General features: G+C 37.7%; 2 protein-coding genes across 4 annotated transcripts in view; both read left to right on the top strand.

Moving 5' to 3' along the window:
- foxo (forkhead box, sub-group O) overlaps window positions 1-27593 on the top strand; it is a 100176-nt gene that overhangs the window by 22061 nt on the left and 50522 nt on the right. The gene's annotated exons all lie outside the window — the stretch shown is intronic.
- On the top strand, window positions 21448-26688 carry LOC135845704 (uncharacterized). 3 transcript variants are annotated; one of them, XM_065364485.1, is made up of 7 exons: window positions 21450-23186; window positions 23509-23580; window positions 23658-23744; window positions 23823-23897; window positions 24233-24678; window positions 24760-25017; window positions 25126-26688. In XM_065364485.1, the coding sequence occupies exons 5-7, from the start codon at window positions 24237-24239 to the stop codon at window positions 26265-26267; spliced, it is 1842 nt and encodes a 613-aa protein (XP_065220557.1). In that variant the 5' UTR covers window positions 21450-23186; window positions 23509-23580; window positions 23658-23744; window positions 23823-23897; window positions 24233-24236; the 3' UTR covers window positions 26268-26688. The 3 variants fall into 3 exon arrangements, with proteins under 3 accessions (XP_065220558.1, XP_065220557.1, XP_065220556.1); XM_065364484.1 differs by having other exon boundaries at window positions 21450-23580; XM_065364486.1 differs by having other exon boundaries at window positions 21448-23744; window positions 25129-26688.

Here is a 27593-nt window from a genome sequence, read left to right as displayed (position 1 = left end):
TTTATTGTATCGCAGCTACGAATGGCGAATTGGCGAATACGAATATGAAATAGTCTCGATCTGATATGTGTGCTCGATTAAAGCCCGATGGCCGATGGGGATGGCGTGGCAAAAGCGGAGAGCCGAATCGCTGTGGCTGTGGCTCGCACCCCCTCGATCGTATCGGTCAGTTACTCGCGATACTTATTTTTAATGCAATCATCAGCGCAGCGATCACCGAATGCGAAGCCCGACACTTCCTGGTCCTTGAATAGTCGCGCTCGTTGCTCGTATGACGTCATTGAAATACGTCTGTCTATCCGCGGTTGTCATTCATTTCTCTCGCTGAAATTTTAAATGAGAGTAAAATAAGAAAAACTTTTATTTTTAGATGGCTAGAGATGTATACGTATCATCTTGTTGAACTGATATCGGTCAGAGTTGGAGGAAAATGCATGATTCAGCTATAAGAGAAGGAAGAAGAGTGGAAGCAAATTAGAATCTGTGTTATGTTCGCTTCAAAAATTGAGAGAATTTTTGGGCCAAATTCATTGAAAAGTTACAGGTCTCTTCGTATACGATACATACAAACAGTTGGAAAAAAAATGAGATCTCAACCTCTCTGATTGAACTCAATCCACAGGAATCCACCCTCCTCGAAGGAGTGGGGAGCTCGAGTGGCTCCTGGTCTTGAAACTGGCTCAATTCAAGCCTCAAAATTTATCATACCAAAAATCACGCTTCTTTCATCTATGACCAAATGCAGTTTTCTCCAATCTCCTGATATTCAGCTGTCTGTCCATCCATCATTTCATTGAACCTGAAAAGAATCAAATGCATACGTTGAAAAACGATAAAAAGAATGTTTGTACCTACTTATTATATTAAACTACAGTGATAATGTCTCAAGCTGCAGTGGTTGCCATTTCAAAGGCGTACCTTGCCTTATAAATATAAATTTAATACTTTATCGCGATGATTTTGGGTCACGGTTGAAAGAAACCGACCAATGAACAAGTGAAGCGTACGATGTGTTCAATTAACGCCGCTGCTGTTTGTCTATTTACTCGATAATTAGCTCGTTTATCGCTGCCATTTTCTCGTTTTTGTGCGTCAGATAAGAGAATTTTTTCTCTCTTTGATCGAGTACATAATTAAGTACGCTTCGTACGAGTACTGTATACGAATTTGATTGGTCTCTCGACGATGGGACAATGATCAAATGCTGAAAATGCTCGTCAGGAAATATTGTTAATCGAGTTTGAATACGTGATGTGCTTGTTCCGCTGTCGAAGCTATTTCCATTCAATTTTCAATTTTTTTTACATCGACTCGTTGTTATTTTTGATACGAATACGATACCGAGCTCTAAAAGATAAAACAAACGTTTGCGTCATGTTTTTGACGTTTGAATTGGCGGCTTGTATTTTGCGATTTTGAGATACCTACCTTTGAAGCACAGTGTTGCAGTTGATGGTTTTTTGATGTGTAGTCGAGCCTCGAGGACATTAAAAGCGTTTTTTTTCAAATTGGAAAATGAATTTTAATTTGCCAACGAATGTCTACCAGGTTCAGTTATTGGTGATATGCTTCGTGGTTCTGCAGAACACCACCGGTGGCTGGTGGGAGGGGAGAAAGTGAAACGGAAAAATAACTTCCTTCGAGGCCCGAATTACAAATCAACAATCTGGAATCCATATTGTTGTCGATAAATCGCAGTAAGAAACGAAATTACACGTGTGTAGGCAGCTAGGTACGTGTAAATATAGCCAACAGAGGAGTAAAACGAGAGCTTACTCGGCAAAAAAAATGTCGCCAGGTGTTCGCTTATAGCTGCGTTGTACATTGTACGAGTTGACAGAAACGACAAAACAAAAAAACCAACCTAACGGTGAGAAAAATTGCGACAAACCGGACACGCGCGTGAAAAATCGACGATCGCGATGGTCACTATACATGTACGAGTATGTAGTGAGAAGACATTGACTGAATGGCTAAAATCACATGCCAACTAATATCGATTCATTTCAATTTATGTAAAAAGTTTACAACAACGTTGCATGGAATTGAGTGAAGAAAATGATACCCAGGTTACTCGTATTTAGTATGCCCATTAACAACTCTGCACCGGCGTCTTCGAGCCGTATGATCGATTTTTAATCGTTTACGAGCTTCGTAGCTGTTTCAAAGACAATATAAGTGTAAAGTGTGCTACTCTACTCGTAATCGTAATCGTAAATAATAAAATACGTATACGATACGTGGAGGTAAAAACGTCGTAAATCGCACGACCGGCCTCTCGAAACCGATACACGGATTGGCTGTTAGTCAAATTTTCAAGGCTAAGGTTAACGTAAAAAACGAGAATTTTTGGTATGGTTTTCGCGAACGTTGTACATACGAGTATATAAACGCACAAACGCAGACGCATAATACGAGTACGAGTACCAACAGTAGAGTAAAATGAAGAGACACGGAAGAGAAACCGAGACCTTGGTGGGATTTTTTTGAAGACTGGTGGCGCTGGCTCGTATTTCTGGACGTTGTCTTCATTTTTTTGCTCGCCAAATGAACACACGATAGAATGAGGGTGAGTTGGGGAAGGGCGGAAGGGCCAAGTATAACTGTATAAGAACAGTACCAGGAGCTAGGGTGAATTTTGAAAAAAAATTGTTTATCAAATTGATCGAAATGACAGATGAAATTCGATTATAAATTAGTAACTGATGAAAAAATGATCGATTCATCCATCGTTATAGTCCGGCATATGACAACAAGAGTAATTGCACCCCCGCTGATCCTCCGGGACAACTTTTTTCTTAAAGGGGACATCCTAAGGAACATTTTAAAGCAAACTTGCCCAAAAAAAAGTTGGCCTTGCTTACAAAATGGCGACCATTTTGATTGATAGGTCAGCCGAAATCACAGATTTTGGGTTTCAACATAGGACTTTCACGAAATTTTTCAAACCTTACAAAGGTAGATCGAAAGATCATGCAAAAACGTATCACCTGTCAAAATTTCAAGTGCTAAAGTGCGTTTTTCGATTTTTGGTGAATTTTTGAAAATCCAATTTAGGCCAAAAATGAGGAAAAAAATCAAAATTTTACCAAATTCACCAAGAAAACTGAAATTTGGGATAAACCCTATTTTCGACATGCCAAATCGATTGAAAACGGTTTCAACCCGTTTTGAGCAGTTGTGGAGCCTCCAGCAGATTTTTGAAACTCGAAATTCCCAAAAAATTCCATCAAATTGGAGTTGTAAAACTGAAATTTATTCTAAAAACTAATTTAAATACGCTACGAAGTACTGCAGGTAAATTTCAAGTCGTTTTGGAGCGTCTAGCGACTTTTTGAAAATTCCTGAAGCCTCCAGCAGATTCTTGAAACTTTAAATTTTCACAAAATTTCATCAAATGGAGATGGAAAGCTGAAATTTACTCTATACTCCAATTTCAACACCTTCTGAAGCCGACTTCAGATGGGTTCAAGTCATTTTAGAGCCTCCAGCGACTTTTTTGAAAATTACTGGAGCCTCCAGTAGATTTTTGAAACTTGAAATTTCCCCAAAATTAATTTATCAAATGGAGTTGGCAAGCTGAAATTTACTTCGCAGACTACATGGTGGTTTCAAATGGTTTTGAAGCTTCCAGCTAGTTTTAGGAAAATTCAATTTTCCAAAAAAATGTCATGCAACCTTTCTCAAGGTCATCTACATGTCATTCGACCTCGCTGAGCTTAAAAATGTCACCACTTCCCAGATATGGGAGGGGCGAGAGGATGAGGAGTGCTTCAAATTTGAAATTTTCCAGCTGAGAATTTAGTCCAAGTTGCCAAAAATGGGCATATTTTATACCATTTTTTGTGAAAAATTAATTGCCGTATCAATTTCATTAACCATTTGCCCCCGCAGATCAGAATTAACTTCAATAGAGGGGTGATGGGGGAGGTATGAAATTCAAAAATCAACGAAAAAGATGACTGGTATTTTAAGCATGTGTGTTTTTCGATCCTCCTTTATGACATTTTGAAATAGATTTTTGTTTGTATCCACTAATGTAACAGCTACATTAATTTTTGGCCAATTTTTGTTTTTTTTACCCATCCCCCCTTGATTTGGAGCCAATTTTGGCATTTGGGGTAAAATTATCTTCAACAATGAATTCTGCGTTCAGAAAAAATCCGGGTTTCGATATAGTCCGGCATATGACAATAGGAGTAATTGCACCCTCCCCCCCCCCCGCCGATCATCCGGGACAACTATTTTCAAACTTTACAAAGGTAGATCGAAAGATCATGCAAAAATTCATCACCTGTCAAAATTTCAAGTACTAAAGTGCGTTTTTCGATTTTTGGTGAATTTTTGAAAATCAAATTTAGGTCAAAAATGAGGGAAAAAATCAAAATTTTACCAAATCGATCAAAAAAGCTGAAATTTGGGATATACCCTATTTTCGACACGCTAAATCGATTGGAAACGGTTTCAACACGTTTTGAGCAGTTCTGGAGCCTCCAGCAGATTTTTGAAACTCGAAATTCCCATAAAATTCCATCAAATCGGAGTTGTAAAGCTGAAATCTATTCTGCAAACTAATTTCAGTACGCTACGAAGTACTGCAGGTGAATTTCAAGTCATTATAGAGCCTCCAGTGACTTTTTTGAAAATTACTGAAGCCTCCAGCAGATTTTTAAAACTCGAAATTCCCACAAAATATCATTAAATGGAGTTGGAAAGCCGAAAGTTACTCTACACTCTAATTTTAACACCCTCTGAAGACGACTTTAGGTGGGTTCAAGTCATTTTAGAGCCTCCAGCGACTTTTTTGAAAATTACTGGAGCTTCCAGTAGATTTTTGATACTTGAAATTCCCGCTACATTAATTTATCAAATGGAGTTGGCCATCTGAAATTTACTTCGCAGACTACGTGATGGTTCAAATAGTTTTGAAGCTTTTAGCTACTTTTAGGAAATTTCAATTTTCCAAAAAAACGCCATATAACCTTCTCAAATTCGATTTCTCGAATTGTACCAATCGAAAATTCGACACCAAAAATCAAAAAATTAACTTGGTCTGCTCAAAATTTGATTCGAGATGTGGATGATGAATATTTTCAGGAAATGGTCAAGTCTCGCAAAAAGGACAACTTCTGCAAATTCAAAAAGAATAAAATAAAATAGAAAAATACCTATCCAAAAATTACTGAAAAATACTAATTTTCAGCATTTTTAGGGTTAAAGTCAAGAAAACGTGTCGAATTCGTGTCTGTTGAAAAAGTCCAATCTTTTCAGTAAGCTGTAAGACCGCAAGCAAAGAAGTGATGCGCTCTTATCGAAGCGAATAATAAGGCGTATAGCGTCAGTATGAGTCATTTTACTCATATCTCTTCGAGAGATAAAGGTTTCTTCTATGTATAAAATGTAAAACTACGCGAGTGCGCAACTTGCTGCGCTATAGAACGAGATATAGATAACATACGATTCGGATATTTCTATCTTTTCGTCGATGACGCAACAACAAAATCGAAAATTACATTGATATTACAAAACTTGGTTATTCGTTCGATTTGAAATTCAACAGTTAGTTTTGTTTTTAAAGTTATGTGTGCCATGTGATGATGACTTTTAATCCACTAATCGGAAATTTTTTTCTTTCTTTTGTTTCAGGTGAGTAACAGTTTGTCGTAAGAGTCGTAGAATATGATTTTAAGTGAGTCGATTATTTGTTAATAATACTATCAAATAACACATTTTTAGATATAAGTACATAAGTAGTTCATAGAAGTGAAAGCTGAAAATTCTCAAAAAAAAAGAGTTTTTTCCTTTCGATTTTTCCATCCAAAATTTGTTATCCCCACAGTACTGGAGGTAGACTACTCGACGAATTATAATACCTACCTACCATTAAATTAGGTAATTTATCTCGAGTTTATTGAACCAGAACTGGGTGGCTGCGAAAAAATGTCGTTTAGAAGAAGGGAGCAAACGGTCGAAATAATTCCGCGACCGAGAGATAAATTTAGATCGAAGTACCTCCCACTGGGCACTGGACGCTGGGCGCTGGGGGACCTTTCTGCCATCGAGCCGATCGAGCTAGTTTGGAAACTTTCTTGCAATTGGCGATGGCCACTTGTAAGACTCGTCTATCCGGATCTGGATGCTTTTTCACCTTCGAGCTAGTTTTCTTTCAGTACACATAGGTTTTTTCTTTCGTCTAATCGTGGTCGAGAAGATGCGATTTGCGAGTTTCAAAATACGTGTACGTAGTTGATGTCCCTTATATACGTTGAAACGTGAATTATTGGGTCAGTTGGATGTCGGTTTGTCGGAGTATCGTCCGACGACCCTTGACCCTTGCAGTTCTCCTCATTAACTATATACTCGTAGCAAAGATGTGGTAATTCGTACTCGTACGTAGATGCGCCATGCCATCGAATAGAGGCCTACTCGGTACGCTTACGAGCTACGTCGAGTTGGTGCATGTACAATTTGTACATTGTACAATACTTACGCAGTTTTTATACCTTACTTACCTAGTACATTTTATTATTTACTTTATACGCTGAAAACATGTGGTCTTCGGCAATATTGACTAATGGAGGAGAAAACGCGCGACAGCGACACTGTGTCGTACTGGGTGCCATATGTGTGGAAAATTTTGTCGCATTAGTACGAGTACATGCTACATACGAGTATTTCGTCATAGTCGGTGTATATTGTCAGTTGTCTGGTTCTATTTCCTTGATATCAAATCATTGGTTCGAAATTTTTCATTAGTATTCGATCATTTCGTTACTTTAAAACCAAATCCGCGTATGTGCAATGCTCGGGAGGGTTCGTTGAGTTCTGATTGAACATCGGTTAGCATTCGTACATCTCTTCCAAAGTGCACTTTTACTGCACTCGGATGTAAATTTTTCAATTCGGAGCATCCCAGAGTCTCATCAATGACGCAAAAAGACGATTTTTTTATGGGCATGCACGGATTTGGTTTTAAGGTAACGATTTGCCCAATTTTCATCAGGATTTGCTTCGAGTTTTTTTTTTCAATTTCATCATACTTATTCTACTTACTCGTAATAAAATTGTGTTTGTGTCTTTTGCTCTGAAATTTCAACTTTTTTTTTGTTGTTAATTTCTAGTTATTTTACGCGGATTTTGTATTATTTAATACTTTACGAACAATTTTATCCTATTTCAATAATTATTTTTTCGTGATTTTTATTTGATTTGAGGTATTTTTATGTGTGCTTAATTTTGCCCGAATTTCGCTATTTCGCATTTACTTTTGACGATTTCCAACTGTTTTCGTGATATTTTGATCATTTTCGAGACAATTCTTTCAAAATATCGTCCTATTTTAGAATCAATTGTGATGACTTTTTCAGAATTTTTTTTTAGATTTATGGCAGGTGTATTTTTGCAGAATTTTATTCTATTTTGATGATGTTTGATTAATTTTTCGTGACTTTTCCTAAATTTTTTTGATTTCGCCCACTTTCTGATGTTACATTGTTACTTTTTTGATTTTGCATTGTTTTCATGACATTTCAGCAGATTTTAAGACTGTTTTCGTACAATTTTTTTCCATTTTGATTATGTTTGACCAATTTTTCGTAACTTTTTTGCTATTTTTCGGTATTTCAAATATTTTTTTACTGGATTTCGCCCAATAATTTTTTGATGTTGCATTAGATGTCGTTGATTTTAATCAATTTTGTGACTTTTTAGTAATGTTAAGACCATTTTTGCGAAGTTTCATCAAGTTTTGGCAATTTTTTTTTATTTGAGTCAGTTTTGTTAAACTGTGCTCAACTTTTGCAGTTTTGCATAATTTTCAATTATTGGATCTAATTTTCGCGATTAATTGAAATTTTTTTGTTAGATTTTGCCCGAATTCGTTAACGTTGTATCAGTTTTTGGTGATTTTGAACTGGTACATATTTTCATGACATTTTAATCGCCATTTTAATGCAACTTTAGCACAACTCTTACATTTCATTTTGATTATTTTTGATCAATTGTTTGTGACGTTTCAACGTTTTTGTGACCTTTTTTTGTTGGATTTTGCAGAAATTCGTTTTTGTTTCATCAAAACTTTTAGTGATTCTGATCATCTTTTTTTGAAACTTTGGAAAAAATTTCGAAGCAATTTTTGTAATAAATATGTTTATCTTATTTTGATGATGTTTGATCAATTTTTCGCAACTTTTCTGAGTTGGGGCATTTTTTATTGGTTTTTTTAAAAATTCAAATTCGATAATGTTACCTACTTCAACTTTTGATGATTTTTTCCATTAGGTCATTCCATGTCAACTCGACCAAAAAAAGGCGATTTTGAAAGTCATGTCTTTCGATTTCGCTCAAATTTTGTTTACAATATATACCCACCCAGTAAGTAATAACCCCGCAATCAGTTTGGTCCCCGCCCCCTCAGGAGGCGGGTGGGGGGGGGCTTCCATTATTTTCACATTGTCTCGTGGTACTCAACTTCAGCAGCCCATTCCTCCGAAACTATGATATATTATTTTGATCAAGACTGATTTCACAGTTCGAAAGAGCATTGCATTTAGAACTTTTTAAGCATTTTGAAATTTTCAAAAGTTGTAAGTTGAACTTTCAAATTAAAAGTTCAAATTTCAAAATGGCGCTGTAAGTGGGAGCTATCATTTAAAATTTTGAAAAACTGTCCATAGATTAACCTTTTGATGCTTTTTCGAAATGTTCAAGTTTCGAGATGGGATCTCTTGATGGAGGGGGAGCACCCCCACCACCAATTTTGGGCGAAACTTTTGAAAGAAAATCTGGGGCATGTGACATATCGAATTCTATGTTTTTGGTGACGCTGAACACGAATATGACGTCAGATTTTTGGTAGGACCCAATCCATGGCCCCCAGCACCTCCCCAAAAGGGGTAAAAGTAAAAAAAAAGTGTTTTTTTTTCGTGCGACACATGGAATAGTATGTTTTTGGTGACGCTGAACACGAATTTGATGTCAGATTTTCGATTGGACTCCATCCATGGCCTCCCATAATTTTTTCGGACTTTTACCTATTGGGGGAGGTTCTGGGGGCTACGGGTGAGGTCGATTTAAAAAACTATGGCAATATTCTTGTTCTGCGATATCAAAAAAAATACTACTTCATGTGTCACACGAATGTAACCTTGTTTTTGGGGGTTACCCCCTTTGGGGAGGTGCTGGGGGCCGTGGACGGGTCCAATCAAAAATCTGACGTCATATTCGTGTTCAGTGTCACCAAAAACATGCTATTCCATGTGTCGCACGAACAAAACACTTTTGAACTTTTACCCCCTTTGGGGAGGTGCTGGGGGCCATGGATGGGATCCTATCAAAAATCTGACGTCATATTCGTGTTCAGCGTCACTAAAAACATACAATTCGATGTATCACATGCCCCAGATTTTCTTTCGAAATTTTTGCCCAAAATTGGGGAAGGGGTGTTCCCTTTCCATCAAGAGATACCATCTCGAAACTAGAATATTTCGAAAAAACATCGAAAGGTTCATCTATGGAAATTTTTTCGAAATTTTAAATGGTAGCTCCCACGTACAACGCCATTTCGAAATTTTAACTTTCAATTTGAAAGTTCAACTTTCAACTTTTGAAAATTTCAAAATGCTTAAAAAGTTCTAAATGCAATGCCCTTTCGAATTGTAAAATCAGTTTTGATCAAAGTATCATAGTTTTGGAGGAATAGGCTGCTGAAGTTGTAGAGGGAGAAAAAACAGCTTTTTCTGCTACCTAACTGGGAGAAAAAACATTTACTATATTGCCCAACCTGACGCGAATATTCAGCTCGCGGATACTATCAATACATGGGTATTTCCGCGATCTCATGACATAATATTCAGCCAATCATAGCCTAGAAACGCGCGCATCCGCTGCCTCTGCTGCTTGGTCCAGACTCATTTTTACCCTAAGCTCATAGTTGCTAGTTTCACTGTACAGTCAGTATCCAATGTACTGCCGAACTGCCTGGTCAGCTCTCCTAGACTCTCCGAGGCTTAGGGGGCTACCAGTGTGGATTCGGGGGTCAGAATATTCATTCTACTAATTCTATTCGTTCTATAACGCAGTGGATGAAACTAGCCAAGTACATGGAGCTCAGGGGTCACTATTTACGGAAGTGCCTCTTATTTACGTGTCCAATTTTATTGGATAGGGAATCTTTTCACACTGACTTGTGATACTCCCTATAATCATTAATTCTATAAAGTCAGGTGTATTGGAACTTCCGGAAGTGTATCACCATACAACAAGCAATTTTTAATTAATTCCTAGTATGGTTGGAATTAATTATATTGTCTTCCCAACTCAACACAATCCCAGGTATTTATCTTTTCTTTATTAATTTTTTATCCAAAAAATACCAATCCGAGAATAGGCTACGAATTTGTAGTAATTCTCAACCTCCCTTTCCTTCTCCAATAATTACTCTCAAGAGATATCAACTTCATGTTGTTCTTTTCTCGTGATTTGAGATAATTAGATGTACTTGAAGAAGATCTGTGTTCTTATTTACGTAATTAATATTCGTTTCCCAACACTCAAATTCGTCCTATGATGATATTGGTGGCTTGGTCACTCACCCAGAGGAAATAACAAGGAGTAAATTCCCAATTTACGAGTTTTATTTATTCTGGCTCAAACCCCAACCGATATCTAGGGTTGGGCCCCCGTGAGGTTCTCGGACTGAACCAATGGTACTCAGAGGGTCCTGTTCATGTAGAGAGATTCATTACTTTCGTGAATCCTTTCCTAGAAGCTAAGGATCGAAGTAACTAGCACCCCAGATCTGCTTAATCTCCCCCTACATTTTGGCATCCCTGGTGGGGAACGAAGATATTTACTTAAATATTAATTCAAGATAAATTCCTATGGGTGTACCAGCCCATAGGTGTGGAAATAATCAGCATTATTGATTCTACTAGTTCTATTAATTCTATTAGTTCTCATTAATTCAAATTATTTCCTCATAGCAAGATATTTCTGTTAGGAAAATCTTAGCTCCAGTATGATGCAGTATTTTACCAAAAAACTGATTACTTCTCCTATTATTTGGGTATTTGATTTGGCTGCGCAGACGAATCAGGATTACAGAGAAAGTTGCAGAGGGAATCAGAATTTTTCGTAATTATTACATCCATGTATTTTTGTTAACCCCGCCAATGGAAAAAATTCCATAAGTCAGCGATTGATTCGAAAATTCATGCCAAACAACATCAAGATTTGCGAAAATATCTATTCATTCTATCACGAAGATTGAAAGTGAAAATTCATTAATTCTATTTAATTCTATTGATTCTATTAATTCCATAAAAGTACCCACGGATGGAATATTAATTCACTTTCAATGCACATTTATGGTGGTGAAATTATTCACGAGCTCGGATTTACTACCCATCACCATAATTTTACCAACTCGAAAATATCAATTAATTCGCAAATCTTCGCATTTACACACGTAATCGCCCTTTTACTGCAGAAAATAACGAGTATTTGTTCGTATTCCAGCCCCCTGTGGACCTTTTACACCCCCTGGGGCAACATACCCACAAATCATCTCGAAGTATATTGATGAAAAACTTATCCGAACGTATTTTTTCGTCATGTAGCAGTTAAAAGGACATTTTTCACTCGATTACGTATTATTTCTATTTAAATTAAAATTTATTCTATTCGTTCATTTATTGATTCTACTCTACATGGTACGAGAGTATGCTTATGGCATTTATGAGCGAAAATAATTTGCAAAATTACGTCCAAAATGCGTAATTTACAACCAGCGAATCTCATTGGATGATTATTCTAACTGTTCATCCAATCACAACACTGGAAAGTACCAGAAATCGCGTATTTATTCGTTCGTTTATGGAAGAAATTATGACGGCAAAATGACGATTATTTGTTCTATTTATTTCTATGGAATGAAATTCGCCACTTTTTACACTCGTTATGGGATTTTCCATGAACCTACAACGACCTTGAACAAGAATTCGACAGGTCTGAAAGTGTGACAAAAGTAGCACTGGGTTTTTTCCCATTCTCATATTATTTCTATTTATAAACACGTCCGATTAAAATACACGCGAACCTGACCAAAGCTGGCGCTTAAATAAGATAACGGAAGTATTTTTAATGTAATACAATAGCCGCGGGTATTTACGTGATCCTTATCTCGTACACTCGACACATTTGACATCAATCGTTATCTCAATTGATTATTTCGTTACTGAAAAATTACACAATAATCGGCAGCTGGGAAAATCCACAAATACCTTTATCAAGATAAAAATACTAGTCCATTGTCTACCCTTCGCGATTACGCGAGCATCGTTAGATATTTGTTCTATATTTAGGTAGTTTGCAGCTTCCTTATCAGTATCCTCAAATATTTGCAAATCCTATCATTCACGGAGGGATAGCAGGTACTTGATGCTGGTTAGCGCCGCTGATAGCATTGTTATCTTCTTTCGCGAAGTTTCTTACAAATTTATTCAGTACAGAAAGATCCAGAATTTATCAACGAGATAACATCGGCACGGTCAAGTATTTAAACGCCACCAGCAAAATATTGTGCAATAATCGCGATTATTCATCCCTACTCTCGGAATTACAATGACACACCCCCCCTCGCGGTATGATTAGTAGGTCGATACCCAAGCAGTAAGAGAACAGAAGCTTCATTATTCTATTGATTCTTGACCTGTTCACATCAAGCTGTCTACTGCTCTCTATTTGTTCTATTCATTCAAATATTGATTCAATTTCAAGACTTTGAAATTCTTCAACATTTTGGAACAAGTTTACTGGAACTCAAATACACCACAGTTCCCGAATATTAATTCGACCACAGTCATTTGCGTAATTATTAGTTCTAATTAATTTACGTTATTAATTCAATTAATTCTATTACTGCAAACTTGGGGAGAGTATTCTTCGGATATTATCGTTTTTCCAGAATCGGGGTATTATTTCGATACCTGTTTAAATATTAGCTACTAAAATACGACGCGGCGAGTATTATTGAGTTATTAATTCTACGTTACCAATCAGCGCCTTCGAACCTGGAAAATAAATAAAACATATTAATTCTATTTATTCTATTGATGTGGATACTTCTCTGGACACATTTACGCTTACCTTGCCAAATTGTATTTTTTCTACTTGCTATATTATTGGGAGTGCTGTATTTATCTGAATTCTTCGAGAAATTAATCAGCTCGCTTTTCAGCTACGTAAGTATTCCTGAAACACTACACGACAACATCTATTTAATTCTATTCATTCTAATAAAGATTCAATTAATTCTATATTTCATCGTACGTAATAACGGGAATAACTTCGACGATTAATTTATTCAATCAACTACACTACTCCAGCAATTTACGCAAGTACTAATTCGAAAAAAAAAATGAGCAACGGCGATCCAGAGCATAATCCTAATGGAAAATCAAGAAAAACCTCGACTCGTCCGAAATCTCAAGCGCAGCCAACACGTCAGCCATGGACTCGCGCTACTGCTCGAAGAAATGCAGAACTCGGACATCCGACTCAAAGTTCTGAGCGAGGAGCAACGTCGAGATTTATTACTGAAACCCAGAGATTTTACGCTTCAAAAAAGAAGGCTACTCCTGAGCAGCAATCAGTGATTGCTAGTCCAATTATTTCTACTGAAGGCGGAAAGAAGAAAGTTCGATACACTCTTCCAGACGGAACTATACTCGAGCCCTCAACTTCCACTCCAAGAAGAACAGTGGAAACCCAGCCCACACGTGTTAATTTGTCAACTGTTGTCGAAGACGACAACGATCCCGACGCTACCCAAAATGAATTCGAAGAACTTCAAGAAACTTATCATTGGATTGACATGTTTGGAGACGTTCCAGAAATAAATTTACAGGTCCCCCCTCCAGCAGTTATTCGAAGAATCCCTCAAGCTGATCCTAACGCTGAGGAAGAAATTGACAACGGTGAAGGAAGACCTAGAACTCGTAACGTCGCGGTGAATACTGATGCTGAGGCTGGGGCAAATGAAAATGAAAATAATGACGTCGATCAAGATGCTGGCCGAGTATATTGTTTTGATGATTTTAATCCTGAGGCACCTTATCCTGCTGTTGAGGTAGCTGAGTATGTACTACCGGAAAATGATCAAGCTGTATCCTTGGCTCACGCTCAAGGAATTATAGACTGGATCAAGAGAGAAAATACCGGATGGGCTGCTCGAACATCTGCGGTTAAGGATCGCATCAAAGGTCTTGAAGTTGGAATTTCGACCACGAGAGGAGATCTCAAAGATGTGTATTTTACTTTTCAAGAACAACGCTCATCAGATCATAAAAATCTGGAGAAATATTTGACTGAAGAATTGGGAAAAGCCTCGCGTAAATTTGGAGTTTACGACAAGATGTTCGCTTCTTTGAAAAAAGATACAGTACGAATTGACAGAAAAACCGATATGATTCAAGATACAACAACTGAACTTACGTATTCTGTTGATGATTTATTCTATTACAATGTGCACGGTAAGTATCCGTCCAAAGATCCAGATATCTTACCAATCAGTGACACGACACGAAATAACGACCGCCGTTCAGATCCTGGAGGTTCCAGCGGTGGACATAATTCCAGCTCACGCAGAGATGACGATGATAGCAGCGACGATGATGATGACGACGGCGGTGGAAATATCAATCCATTCAATGAATCCGGTGTATTTGCTCGAAGAAATAAATCTAAAACAAAAGACACTGGAGTTAAACCTCGTCAACGTACATTGCGGTATGATTTAGAATTCCTCGAAGGAAAAATGAATCTTAAAGCTAAACATCTACGCGAAGCTGATATTTATTACGATAATACCAACAAATATGAAGTAATGAGCTTCATTGAGAAATTCGAACATTTTATGCGAGAACAGCGCGCTAGCGAATTTCAGTATCGTAATTTATTTGCGCAAATTATTCAAAGCGACGAAGCCAAGGCGTATAAGGAGCACGTTAATCCAAAACTACCATATCTCAAATATCGTGATGGATTTGTACAGAAAGTTTGGGATGGCGTTGAACAAAATAATGCCAGAAGTCACTTTCTCAAGATGCAGTTCAATCAGAAATCATCGAAGAAAATAGCTGGAATTTTACTCAAGTGGTTCAATGTATTGGCTGACTCCGATATTACTGATGCAATGCTGCTGGATACTGTCTATCTAAAAGTACCGAAGGATTTGAGATTTGAATTCACCGAATGCAAAGAAGATCGTATCAGATTCAAGAAAAAATTGCAAGTTATGCGTCGACATGAAGAATACGCCAATGCCAACGCTGAAGTTAACGATCAAACCATTCCTCCTTATACTAAATTTTGGGTACCGCCATATATGTCCACTCCGAACCGAAATACTGATCGACGTGCGATTAAAAATTTGTTCAATAAACTTGGAAATAAGGGAAAAAGCGCCCCGAAAGCTAACGACGCTATACCAAGTACCAGTGGTACCAACGCCAGCGCTGGGGCATCCAAAGACCCTAAACAACCACCGAAGAAACCTTCATTCCGTTTTCCAACCAAATATTTGAATTCCTTAGGTATCACTGCCGAAGATTTGGAAAAGTGCGCCTATATTTATCAGTCATTAATGGACAATCAGGAAGAAGAAGAAGAAAATCATCAGGAGCGAGATACTGACTCAAGCTCCGACGGCGAAGACTCTGAAGTTGAAGTTGTCAAGCCAAAAAACTTGAGGAAGTCCCCTGCGAGCCAAGCGGGGGACGAGGAGTTGTAATTAATTCTATTAATTCTATTACTTTCGATCGAATTCCATCAGCACTCGATGACTACGAAATTATTGGTGATGGTCTGGCTTATTATATCAAATATGGAATGCCAGAACTAGACTTCGATAAAAAACCTTATTTAAAAGAGGTTATTTTATTGAAAGAATTAGCTCATGAAATAGAAAATGCATCATTCACCAAACAACATGTATTAATTTCGATGGGCGATTTTGAGCTGAATAATTCATCAATCGATATGAAATACGTTCAGAATTATTTCGATAGAATAATTCGACTGCTAGTAAATAAACAATTTAAAGACATACTCGTAATATTTCCTCCAGTTCGTCCGAAAGCTGGAGATGAACCTACAACTTCATTCAAGAGATGGCTCGATTTTCGTCATATCCTTCTAGATGTCTGTTCAACTCGCAACGTACGCTATTCGCTGTATCCAGCCATATTCTTCGCTGAAGTAGTGGAAAATATACTCGTTGGAACCAAGTATACCGTAGCCTGCGATGAAAATGACAACGTGATTCCTGATAAAAATTGTTTCTATTTAAACGACAAAGGCGATTATTACAACCTTGGAATTACCGGACGAGAAAGAATTCTTGAGTTTCTTGAAACTTTCTGTGATCCAACCAAGCGCTTCATGGATTCACGTGATCCTGTAACCATTACTGATTTGACTACCGAAGATGACCCGAATGCTCGATTTGTTGCTCGACCAGATGGCTCGCTACAACATATGACAGCAAATTCATTAAAATTAATTCAAGAAATATTAGACTGTCCTAATAAAGAAGCTGCAGCTGAAATGATACATACCTTAAATCAATCTGCCAGCGATTCATCAGACACTCTCACCGAGACAACAGATAACTCGCATGACATTTCCGGTATGCCCGACACAAATGCTCCCGAAACAAACGCCCAGCACGATTCAGTGCAGGAAGATGAGCAGGTTGAAGATGAAGAATCCCAGTCTTCTTCTCCCGAGTATCGTTATTTTCCAGCGTATTCAGTCAATATGGTTAATCGCATATCTGTCAATCAAGAAGAACAAAACGCCCTGAAATCATCATCTTTCACGAAAGTACCGATAAAAGTCTCCGAAATGAACGATAATTTAAAATCGCAATTATTACACGAAAGAAATGACACCATTACCTGCGTAATTCCATTACGACTTGGAAACTCCTGTTATCCAGCCCAGCTTGACTCTGGGGCAGTGCCAAATATAATGTCAGAGGAAACAGCTTTACACCTGATTCGACACCATTCCGATGAATTGGATTTTATCGAGCTAGAGAATCCAGCTGTTTGTATTTTAGCTGATTCAAAAGAAGCTGCAACAGCAAGATATATTATTGTACCAACATTATACTTCGGAAAACACGCACTGAAAATACCTTTTTATGTGCTGAAAGGCTGTAATCACGTATTTTTGATTGGAACCCAGTCGATGGAGTATCTTGGAATTGAACCAAGAATCAAACGCCGAAAAGCACTCTGCAGGCCATCTACAAAAGTACATACTGAAGTGATAGACTTTTTAACGCCTGAGCAATACGAAGGTAAGCTGAATATTTTCGGCGGGAAACTGAAAGATGAATACAGATTAGAAATGAACAACATTTTACGGCGAACAGATATGTTTAGCAATTATCACCGATTACCTGATGGAGTTATAGACGACGGTCCAGATATATTTATCGAACGACTGGAAGCTGACCTTCAAGATGCTGTTACTGCTGGAAGAATCACTGTTTCGCAAGCTGAACGAGCTTTCGATGTTTTGAGCGAATTTCGTGACGTATTTTCAAAGTTTCCTGGAAAATTTACCGGGAAAAGAGTTCGATTAAAATTCAACATTCCAACTAAAGATATTCGATACCGAGGAGCCAAGTATAATCCATCAAAGAAATTAATGAACGACTTACGTAAGGAACTTCAAGTAATGATGGCAACAAACGTCATTGAACCTTCAGACTCAACTTACATAAACCCCATTGTAGTTAACGTCAAGAAAAGCGGGGAAATCCGCGTTTGCTTGAATCCTGTGGATTTAAATCCAATATTAGCAGAGAATTACAATGAAGCTGGTTTACTTGATAGGATTATTACTCAAGATGCTGAAGCAAAGCTGTTTTGTACGCTCGATTTCGTATCAGGATTTTGGCAGTTGGTCATGGATGAATTCTCACGCAAGTATTGCGCATTTCAAGTCGATGGACGCGTTTATCAATTTATTCGCTTGCCGTATGGCTTGAAAGTGTCATCAGCGCTGTTTGTAAATATGGTTAACGATATCATCCCGGATAAAGCTGGAATCACCAAATACGTCGACGATATTCTTTTACGCTCTGCAACATTCGAATACATGCTGGAATTATTGGTAGAAGTTCTCACTATTCTACGAATCAACAATCTACGTTTAAATGCAAAGAAGACTACATTTTTCAAAGGAAAAACTGAGCATTTAGGATTCAATCTTAGCCCTGGCAGAATTTCAAAACAGTCATGTAAAATTGACAAATTCAACGATTACATCTCAAAGCATACGAAGCGTGGAAAATTTGTTCTCAAGAATAAAATCGAGATTCTTGAGCTGATTGGCTTGACCGGATTATATCGAAGATTTATTCCTCAATATCAACAAATTATTGCACCTTTGTACGAGTTAACTTGCGATAATGTACCCTTTGAATGGGGGCCTAGGCAAGATGCAGCTATCGAGAAATTGAAGCAAGAATATACGAAAGACTTCGAATTAGTTCCAGCTCGAGACAAGATAGACCTGTACCTAGATACATACACATCTAATGATGCTATGAATGCTGTTTTGTATCAGAACTACGAAGGACAAGACGAAATTATTCTATTTACCAGCCATAGTTTTAAGCCGCATCAAAAGAAGTATACTTTAATTGAACGAGAAATGTATACCTTGGCCAAAAGCATCAAAAAACTTCAACTATGGCTCCATGGCAGAACAATTCATGTTCGTAGTGATCTACTTTCAATTGTGCATAAATTTGAAACCATCGCAGAGGTTCACAGAAAAGCCGCTGGATGGATTACGCTGTTTAATTGCTACAATTTGATTTACGACCTACGAAGAAGACACAAGAAATGGTTCGGAATGCAGGCTCCTGAACTTACGATCAATAGTGCAAATTGTTCAAATTTTATTACCGAAGAAAATGACCTCTCACTGCGCATTCGTTCTCATTTATTGGATTATATCAATCGTCTCAGTTTATTTCAGAAACGTGATCCAAAATGTGCAGATATTTTTCGTCGATTAAAAACATCAGATGAAGTTTTAGACGCGAGAGGAGTACAAATTAAAAATAACCTAGCTAAACGTTATTCAATTGAAGTAATTGATAACAAAGAAACATTAATTTTCAATTACCCAGATGAGAGCCGTGTTCCAGTGCTGCCTGACGAAATCTTCAAAGACATGATTCTATTTCTTCATGAGACTTACGGCCACGTTGGAGCTAACAAGCTTGAAGCTATTTTCCGTCGTATGTACTACTCATCCAATGCAAAGCATTTTATTCGTTTTATCACCAGCGAGTGTTTGCACTGTAAAGCAAATAAAACTTATTCAGAAAAGAAACCACTCGAATTTGGATATACTAATTCATACTGACTTGCTGATGTAATCTCGGTAGACATTCTTGGACCGATTTCAAATTATTCCAATCAGCCGAAATATCTTTTGGTATCGAAAGATGTATTGTCCGGAAAGGTCTGGTTATCACCACTTCAAGATATTCTTCAGCAAACTGGTGCCAGCGCTATGGAGGCTGTAATTAAAGAGATTCATTCAAAAAAGTATAAAATTCGTAAAATAATCACAGATAACGCTACACAATTTACCAACAAGATTTGGCGTAAATTATTGAAGAAATACAAGATAGCGATTGGACACTCAACAGCGCACAATCCTCAATCAAACTTGGTTGAGAGAACTATGCGCATTATTGGAGACCGTTTACGGATTAAAATGAATGTCAATGCAGATGGTGCGTATTCACACCATGGATGGAGTACTTACGTCAAGGAAATTGAAGAAGAAATTAATAATACTCCGAATGATGTCAACGTTCCTCCAGACGAAGTATGGCAAATTGCAGAATTTGAAACCGACCTTCCTACTGGAAGAGTAACATTCAATGCCAAATATCATTTACGCAAATTACTGGAGAAGAAAGAACGTCAAGATTTACCATCTATCACTAGCGAAGATTTAATGAACTCGAAACTTGACCTACTCAACAATGTTTACACTTCTGTTGATAACGTTGTTTGGGTATCAATCGACGGCGCTTGCGCTAACAACGGTTCAGATGACGCTATCGCTGGAATTGGCATCTGCTGGCATCCTGAAGGTAAACAAAATGTTTCCGAAAGAATCAACCACGAAGATTATACACCTACTAATAACTTAGCTGAGGCTATCGCTCTACTTACCGCAATGAAAATTGCTATTAAGCAAGGAATTACTCGATTACACGTAATTTCTGATTCCCGATATCTAACATCAGCTGTCAATGATACTTTTTCTAAATGGACTGATAACGACTGGAAAAACTCTGCAAAGAAGCCAGTTCATCATCAAGAAATATTTAAAGAAATCATCCAGCTAAAATCTCAATTTGATTTATTCGAACTTACTCATGTTTATGCGCGAGAGACTGATTTTGGCAACTTCACCGCTGATAGACTCGCTCGTAAAGCTGTATATACTACTGAATTTGACATCGCAGCAGCTGATAAACTTACGAATCATCAAGCTCTTATCAGATATATTAAGGAGCAGCGTGAGCTAGATTTTCAATCCCGGGAGCAGAAACATAATAAGCGTTTTGGTGACCCGCGAATATTTAAGCCAGGTGAACTTATCATGATAATCAATCACAGACTGTCATCGGCAGATAAAGGAGCTTCAGCTAAACTTTTTCCAAAAAGGTTTGGGCCATATGTAGTGGTGGCTCACGCGGGGAAAAATTGTTACGAAGTTCAAAAAATTGCTGACAAGACTGATAAGAGGCTTATCAACGTACGTCAAATTACGACCTATCTCAACCTACATCATCTTAAGCAGCTACGCGAAGAACCAAAATTGCGCTCCAAATATGATGATCGCTCCTTACAGAAAAGAATGAAGCAATTTGCTGAGCATCGAGATTTGCTGGAAAACTTTATTAAAGAGCTAGAAGCTCCACCAAAGAAGAAAACTCACAAATTCAGCGAAATGAACGATGAGGAAAAATTAGATCAATTTACTCAGATTCGTAAGCGGTTTCGTAAGAAAAATAATGATTATGATTCCAAACAATTTGATGCTGTTTTATCTCAGGTAGTTCCAGATGAAAAATCTCGCGAAAATATTCAACAGCAAGCTAATTTGCGATATAATATGCGCAAGCGCGAAAATATCAATTACGACGAAGGTACTGACGCACCTGAAGACGGGCCGCGGACAGGTAGAAGGCGTTTTAAACACGTTAATTCTTTGATTCTAAACCTGCTCGACCATGAGCAGCGAATGAAATTCGTTGAGTTGTTATCCGAGCTTCCTGATTGGTCGCAAATGCCCTCCGACCCTCCGGTCCTAATATGTTGATTATTTTTCTACCTACCTCGCAAGTTTCATTTCAAAAGCTGTTTATTATATTTTTCAACCGACTTCAGCTAACATCTCTTGCTCACGAACGTCCCAATATAAATAAATATTGATTCTACTGCTATTCATTCTATTCATTCTACTGATTCGTAAATATTTACTCATTGCTGCAGAACTTTGTAAATATACTTTCAAAGAAGAAAATTTTAATTTATTCTATTATTTCTATTTTTTCTATTATTTCTATTTCTGGAAAAATGTACCCATTGGACAACTGTTATCCGCTTCGCTACGTAAATAAAGCCGAAAATATCATCAGAATTCGTCGCTTTGATGGCAGCTATCAAGATGTTTTCCTCCCAATTACATGGGATAATTTAGAAGACAAATTGGTCAGCGAAAATTGCGATTACGGTCCAATTATGCCGCCAGATTATCAAGACCACTACACGTACGCTCAGCAGCATTTCTACATAAGCCGCTACATTTCATTAAGCAGGTACGACGGTATGCACATTATGCATTGTTTCATTAACGGCTGGTGGCTGATTGGCGACGGCATCGCGCATGCAATTGCACGATATGCTGTCAAAGAAGAAAAAAGGGTTATAAAGATGTGGGATAATTCAAAGGTGTCCGGTACGAATATTTCAGCGAAGCGTTTGATGCATAATATCAAGCATCATAAAATCCTAGTTCCAAAAAGAATCATCCTATCTATCGGCTGCCATGACATACTGAAAGAAACGTTCAATAAATGTTGCTATAACACAAAGGAGCTGATTGCTTTTCTATTGGATCAAGGCGTCGAAGACATTTTAATTTTACCAAATATTAATTCAAATATTCTGCCAGATCATTCGCTCCGGGGAAAGTTTCGAAAATGGCTTCGTACCGATTTAATCGCGATGGACCCACCAATTTTAAAATATGCGACTAGCCTAGAAGAAATTTCAGATAGAGCTGATCCTTTCTACAAAGATGGAGCTGGAAACTATTATTCAAACCCGCTGATCTACGCTGAAATGGCATACCGCATCGTAAAATTCACTCAATCTTTAGAAGAAGCTAACCAACTATGAATTCGACCGATATTTGCGCAATTTCCGGTTGATTGATATTTGTTCAATTTATTCATCATGTACATATTGCGTAATTTTCCAGACGAAGAAATGTAATTTTATTTTCATTTCATTAATCGTGTATTATTTCTATTTTAATCTATCAAATAAAATCATCAAAAATACGACCTTGTAAATATTTCTTCTATTTTTATCCACGAACCAAGCTACGCCTAACCATCATCGACAAGCAAATCTTTGCTTAGTATATGAAAATAGACGGTCGCAGACCGATATTATACGTACAGAGGGTAGGGGGTTGCGATAAGAAATCAGGCTTCGAGTACAAATGATCCTTATCTTGATTCCTCGAAATAGCAACGACAGCCAAAGCATACGCATCGAACCTACCATTTCATCATTCGACTTTTGCTTCTCTTTGTGTTTAGTGCGTACATCTCTAACGTGGTGAAATTTTTTCTATTCTTTCAAAGTTTAATTTCGTTCTTATTATTTCTATAATCGGTAAGATTTACGCAATGCTGTATTTTCTTGGTTCGTTTACTCTATTTTTTCATATTTGTTCGATTATTTAAACTAGTTTGAAAAATTCCAGCCATTTATTCGCCATCTCGTGTGTTCAACGCGAAAAATACGTCGCAATACCTGGAGAATAATTTATTCTATTGAATTGTAAGTACAAGTGTTGATTTAATCATTTATAATTTGCATCGTTCACCGATTCTGCTGTAAAACACACGAACATTCGTACCTACCATATCACCACGTGCTTCAGGCTACCTAGACAGCCATTGTTTTAATAATTAATTCAAATTGAAGATAATTACGAAATTTTCACGTGCTATTTTTTCTATTTGAAGTAATCTTTCAAATTTGGGAAAGAGTAAATCAAAATTCAACATTTACTTCGGTTCTGTACGTGTGTTTTAGATAGCTAGCCTAAGTACATTGCTGTTTTAATCGTCAATTTATTAATCTGAGTGTTTCATCGCAGATTTTCGTTGATTGGTGAACCGAATTGTTCAAGAATTTATTCACGATATGATCCAGCTTCATTTTGTTACTGGTACGATACATTAATTCTATTTCAACCAAAAATCCAGACGAACGATTAATTCTATTCATTCTATTTTGTTCATTTAGCATCGAACCTAGTTGCTGTGATTAATTGTTTCAATTGACGAAGATATTAATTTGTTCGACGATTATTGAACCGAAATCTGCGGAAAGGTAAATTGACCAGCTATTTATTCATATTATTTCTATTTCACTCGTGAAACTTGTACTTACGCACTGCTATTTCTCCAGTTTATTCGTTCTGCTATATCATTGGTTGTTGTGCTGAGATTTGTTCGTTTGTTCGCTACGATTTTCGTAAAAAAGGTATTGATTATTTCCATTTATTCTATTACTTCTATTAATTCTATTATCGATATGAATATTCATAAATTTATCACATGGAATGGCAATCAATACTCATTCAAGAAGCCAGAAAATTCATCTTTCTTAAGACAGCGCGAATTTGATCGAGCCAGATTTAAGGAAGGGCTATGGGAAAATACTTTTGATTCGCTGTGTAATACTTTCTATATGGATGATATACGTGTATACGAACCTAACTTTTCTCGATTAGATTTTCCAACGGATTTTATCCAATCTATAAGTATCGAAGATTCCAGCGATAACTCATCTGACACTGATTCTTTTCTGTCCTCTAGGCCAATGGAAAGGTATCGTGTTCCGGTATGCCAGTACTGCGGGGAGGAGTTCGTGGCAGGACAAGAAACTGTACGAAATGAAACCTGTCCACATACTTATCATCGCGAGTGCGTTAAAAGCTTAACTGAGCAGCGTACGCCCGCCGGTAATTACCGCTATCTCCCCGCAAAATGTCAACATCGAAGTTGCGGCGCGGTTTTGATTCGACAACACTATCACAGTGTTATTTTCCGATACGAGACGCCTGACAATATTTGCACCAACTCTGGACACCGGCAAAGAATCGCAAATCTCAGCGACACCATTGATTTCCAGCGTGAGCGCATCAATGCATTAAATGATTCGCTTCGTGATGCGGTAGCGCAGAATGAAATTATGACCGGAAGAATCGCAGATTTAGAACGTGAAATTACTCGACTTAGGCGACCAGCGCAGGATTACCAAGGTAATTATATTGATTACAGCCCACATCGATATATTCCAAGATGGAGTAATTTTATAACCGATACGTGCTTTATAATCCCAGATTTCGAAGACGATCTCAACCGTCGAGATAACGATGACGACGACGACATCGGTGATGCGCAGCATCAGATGATAAATCACGATAATCAGGCTGCTGGAAATGAAATTATTCATGCCGCCGAAAATCAAGAAGATCGAGCTCCAGATAATTGCGCAAATAACGATAACGGAGCCAACGATTGTCAAGACGTCGATGAGCGCAACGACCTTAATGAACCAATTGATCGAGCGTTTGCAGAAGGATTTGTTCAACCAAACGGTAATTCTATTAATTCTATTGCAAATTTACGCATCTCAAACTCTAAAATTACTTTACCTAATCGTGATTTTGATCAATTGTTTCTAATTAATTCTATTTATTCTCCAGAAGAACGAGAGATGCAACGCCGTATGGACCAAGAGCGAGATGCTCAAGATGGTGTAATTCCAGAGTCGGTTCCAACTGCGGTCAGTGCTCCAGCTCCATCTGCTCCTAATCTCGACGATATAAACCTCGAGGAGCCTCACCCATCGAATTCTGGACCAGTTTTAGTAGCGCCAGAACTGGGAGAAGTAGGAAACGTTGCCGGACCATCGCGATTTCGTGAGCCTTTCCGGCCTAGTACACGTAACGTTTTCTCTTCATTTTACAACTCCAATAACGTCTTGGTAAACCACGTTATGCGGAATGCGACCGAACAGCGCAATGACCATCAACCTCGAGGCCAACCGCTGCTAGATGATGAAGATGCCCCGTACGAAGACTTTAGAACGAGGCGCGAAATACGCGTCTACGATGGTGGCGTCCAGAGCGCTGTATTTCCACATCGACGTGGAAATATTATGGCTATTTTGAACCAGTCTGGCTACACTTTCAATCCGCAGATTCAGCGCGAGCTTCGTCACGAGTATACTCTGCATAGCCAGCAGATGTATTCTTCAGTTTATACGAGCTGGTCACCGGACGACCGCCGTCCAACCACCCATATTTTCCTGAACGGGTGGTGGGTGATTGGCGACGGCCTTGCTCACGGTGTTGCGAGAGAACCGCTGAGACGAGATCCAACGTTGAAAAGTCGCTGGGACCGTAGCCGCTTCGCAGGAAGTTTTCTTTCGGCCAAACGACTTCGCCATAACATCCAACAGCACGCTCGTAACGTACCTCGATTCTGCGTAGTGGCCATGGGAGGACACGACCTAACGCTTGAGTCCGAGCACACGGCCAGAATAAACACGTCAGCGCTGATTCAATTTTTGTTAGACCAGCGCGTGGAGCGAATTCTCATCCTCCCGATAATCATTGCTGACCGACGACCAGATGCGGAGACTCGTCGATCTTATCGCGAATGGCAGCGAGGAATTTTGCCTCAATTAGACAGATCCCGCGTTACCTATTTGCAATTTTTGGAAGAAACAGTAGATCGCGTCCAGCCTTACCATGCTGACCTCGCCGGCATCACATATGCGCATCCGTTCGTACACTTCGATATCATTTACCGTTTGGCTCATATGTTGCGTTACTTCGATTAATTCTATACCCGTCATTTGCGTAAATCTTTTGTTTTCTGTTTTTTCGTTGTTTGAATTTGTGAATTTTGTTATTTTTTCTATTTTTTCTATTTCTAAGTTTGAAATGAAGACATGGCGATTCGGCTGAGCATTCGATTTTCGATATCACCTTTATTCTTTTTACATGTCTTCGTGTATTATTTCTATTAATTTGGATTTTTAGTCGCATTTTTCTTACTGACAGGTATTTACGAAATTACCAGTTTATATTAGTTCTATTAATTCTAAGTTCGTTGATTTTTGAGTTTTGAATTACCTATTCAAATATTATTTCTACTTGTTCTATGTTATATTGATTCTGTTATTATTGCAATTTGAATAGCTGTGAGTTATGTTCCTTTTGTTGTGCCGAAGATAAAAATAAAAAAAAAAATGGCATGAACATTATTGTTTCATTTGTTCAATTACAGCTTCAATTAATTCAATTACTTACGATGTGAAATCAACATATCTAGAAATGTATGTCTCTAAGAGTAATTCCTTATATCGTATCATTTCGAAAGAGAAGATTCTACTTGAGTTCTTAACCTGTAAATAATTATCATTTAATATGTTCAAGAGAATGGTGATATTACGATACGTCGTTTGAATAATAATACTGGGAATGATTGCCATTAATTCTATTTAGCCATTTTGTACACATAGTTCCCTGATTTCATCTCTTCAAAGAAGTTTCAGTTATTATTTATTATTATTTCATCGTGAACGCGTAAATATTATATTTCGACTTTATTTTAACATCATACAACGTTGATATCATTAATTACCAACTCGGAGATTGTTCATTTTGCTTTGAGAATGTCCACGAGTACATTTTACCTATCCTGACAGAGTTTAACTTGTTCTATTTGCTGAAAAGGTGGAATTTGCGGAAAATAATTCGTCAAAAAGAAAATTTACTAATACACGATATTGATTCTATTGATTCTATTTATTCAAGGATAAAAATAGCATACAGACAGAAATTATCAACAAATATATCTTCTAAAATGCACTTATTCTAACAATGCTGTCTACAATAGATAAGGGATTAAATATAGAATTTGCCAGACATCTAGCGATAATCTACAGCTATCGCAGATAGCTTTCTACTCCCTTTACCCAACATTTAACAAGATATTTGCGAGATAATCCCTTCCATCGTCAGCCTTTTAGGCCATTTTTTGCACCAGGAATTTACGCAAGTACTGATTCTGTCTTCATAAGTAATTTATTCTTCGTAAGGATTGTATGTCTTAGTTCAGTTCGTTCGTTACTCAGGCCGTTTATTTATTCGATTTTCCAGTT

The sequence above is a fragment of the Planococcus citri genome, chromosome 4 (assembly GCF_950023065.1).
Source record: "Planococcus citri chromosome 4, ihPlaCitr1.1, whole genome shotgun sequence".
In the NCBI taxonomy this organism is placed as follows: domain Eukaryota; kingdom Metazoa; phylum Arthropoda; class Insecta; order Hemiptera; family Pseudococcidae; genus Planococcus; species Planococcus citri.
The sequence above is the reverse complement of the archived record's forward strand: the minus strand, read 5'-3'. Positions and strand labels throughout refer to the sequence as shown.

Bases quoted from the DNA above. Each gene is read 5' to 3' on its own strand.
- LOC135845704 (XM_065364485.1), top strand. From the start codon at position 24,237: ATGGAAAGGTATCGTGTTCCGGTATGCCAGTACTGCGGGGAGGAGTTC. The intron at 24,679-24,759 runs GTAATTATATTG...TTATAATCCCAG, and splicing joins ACCAGCGCAGGATTACCAAG to ATTTCGAAGACGATCTCAAC. The intron at 25,018-25,125 runs GTAATTCTATTA...TTTATTCTCCAG, and splicing joins AGGATTTGTTCAACCAAACG to AAGAACGAGAGATGCAACGC.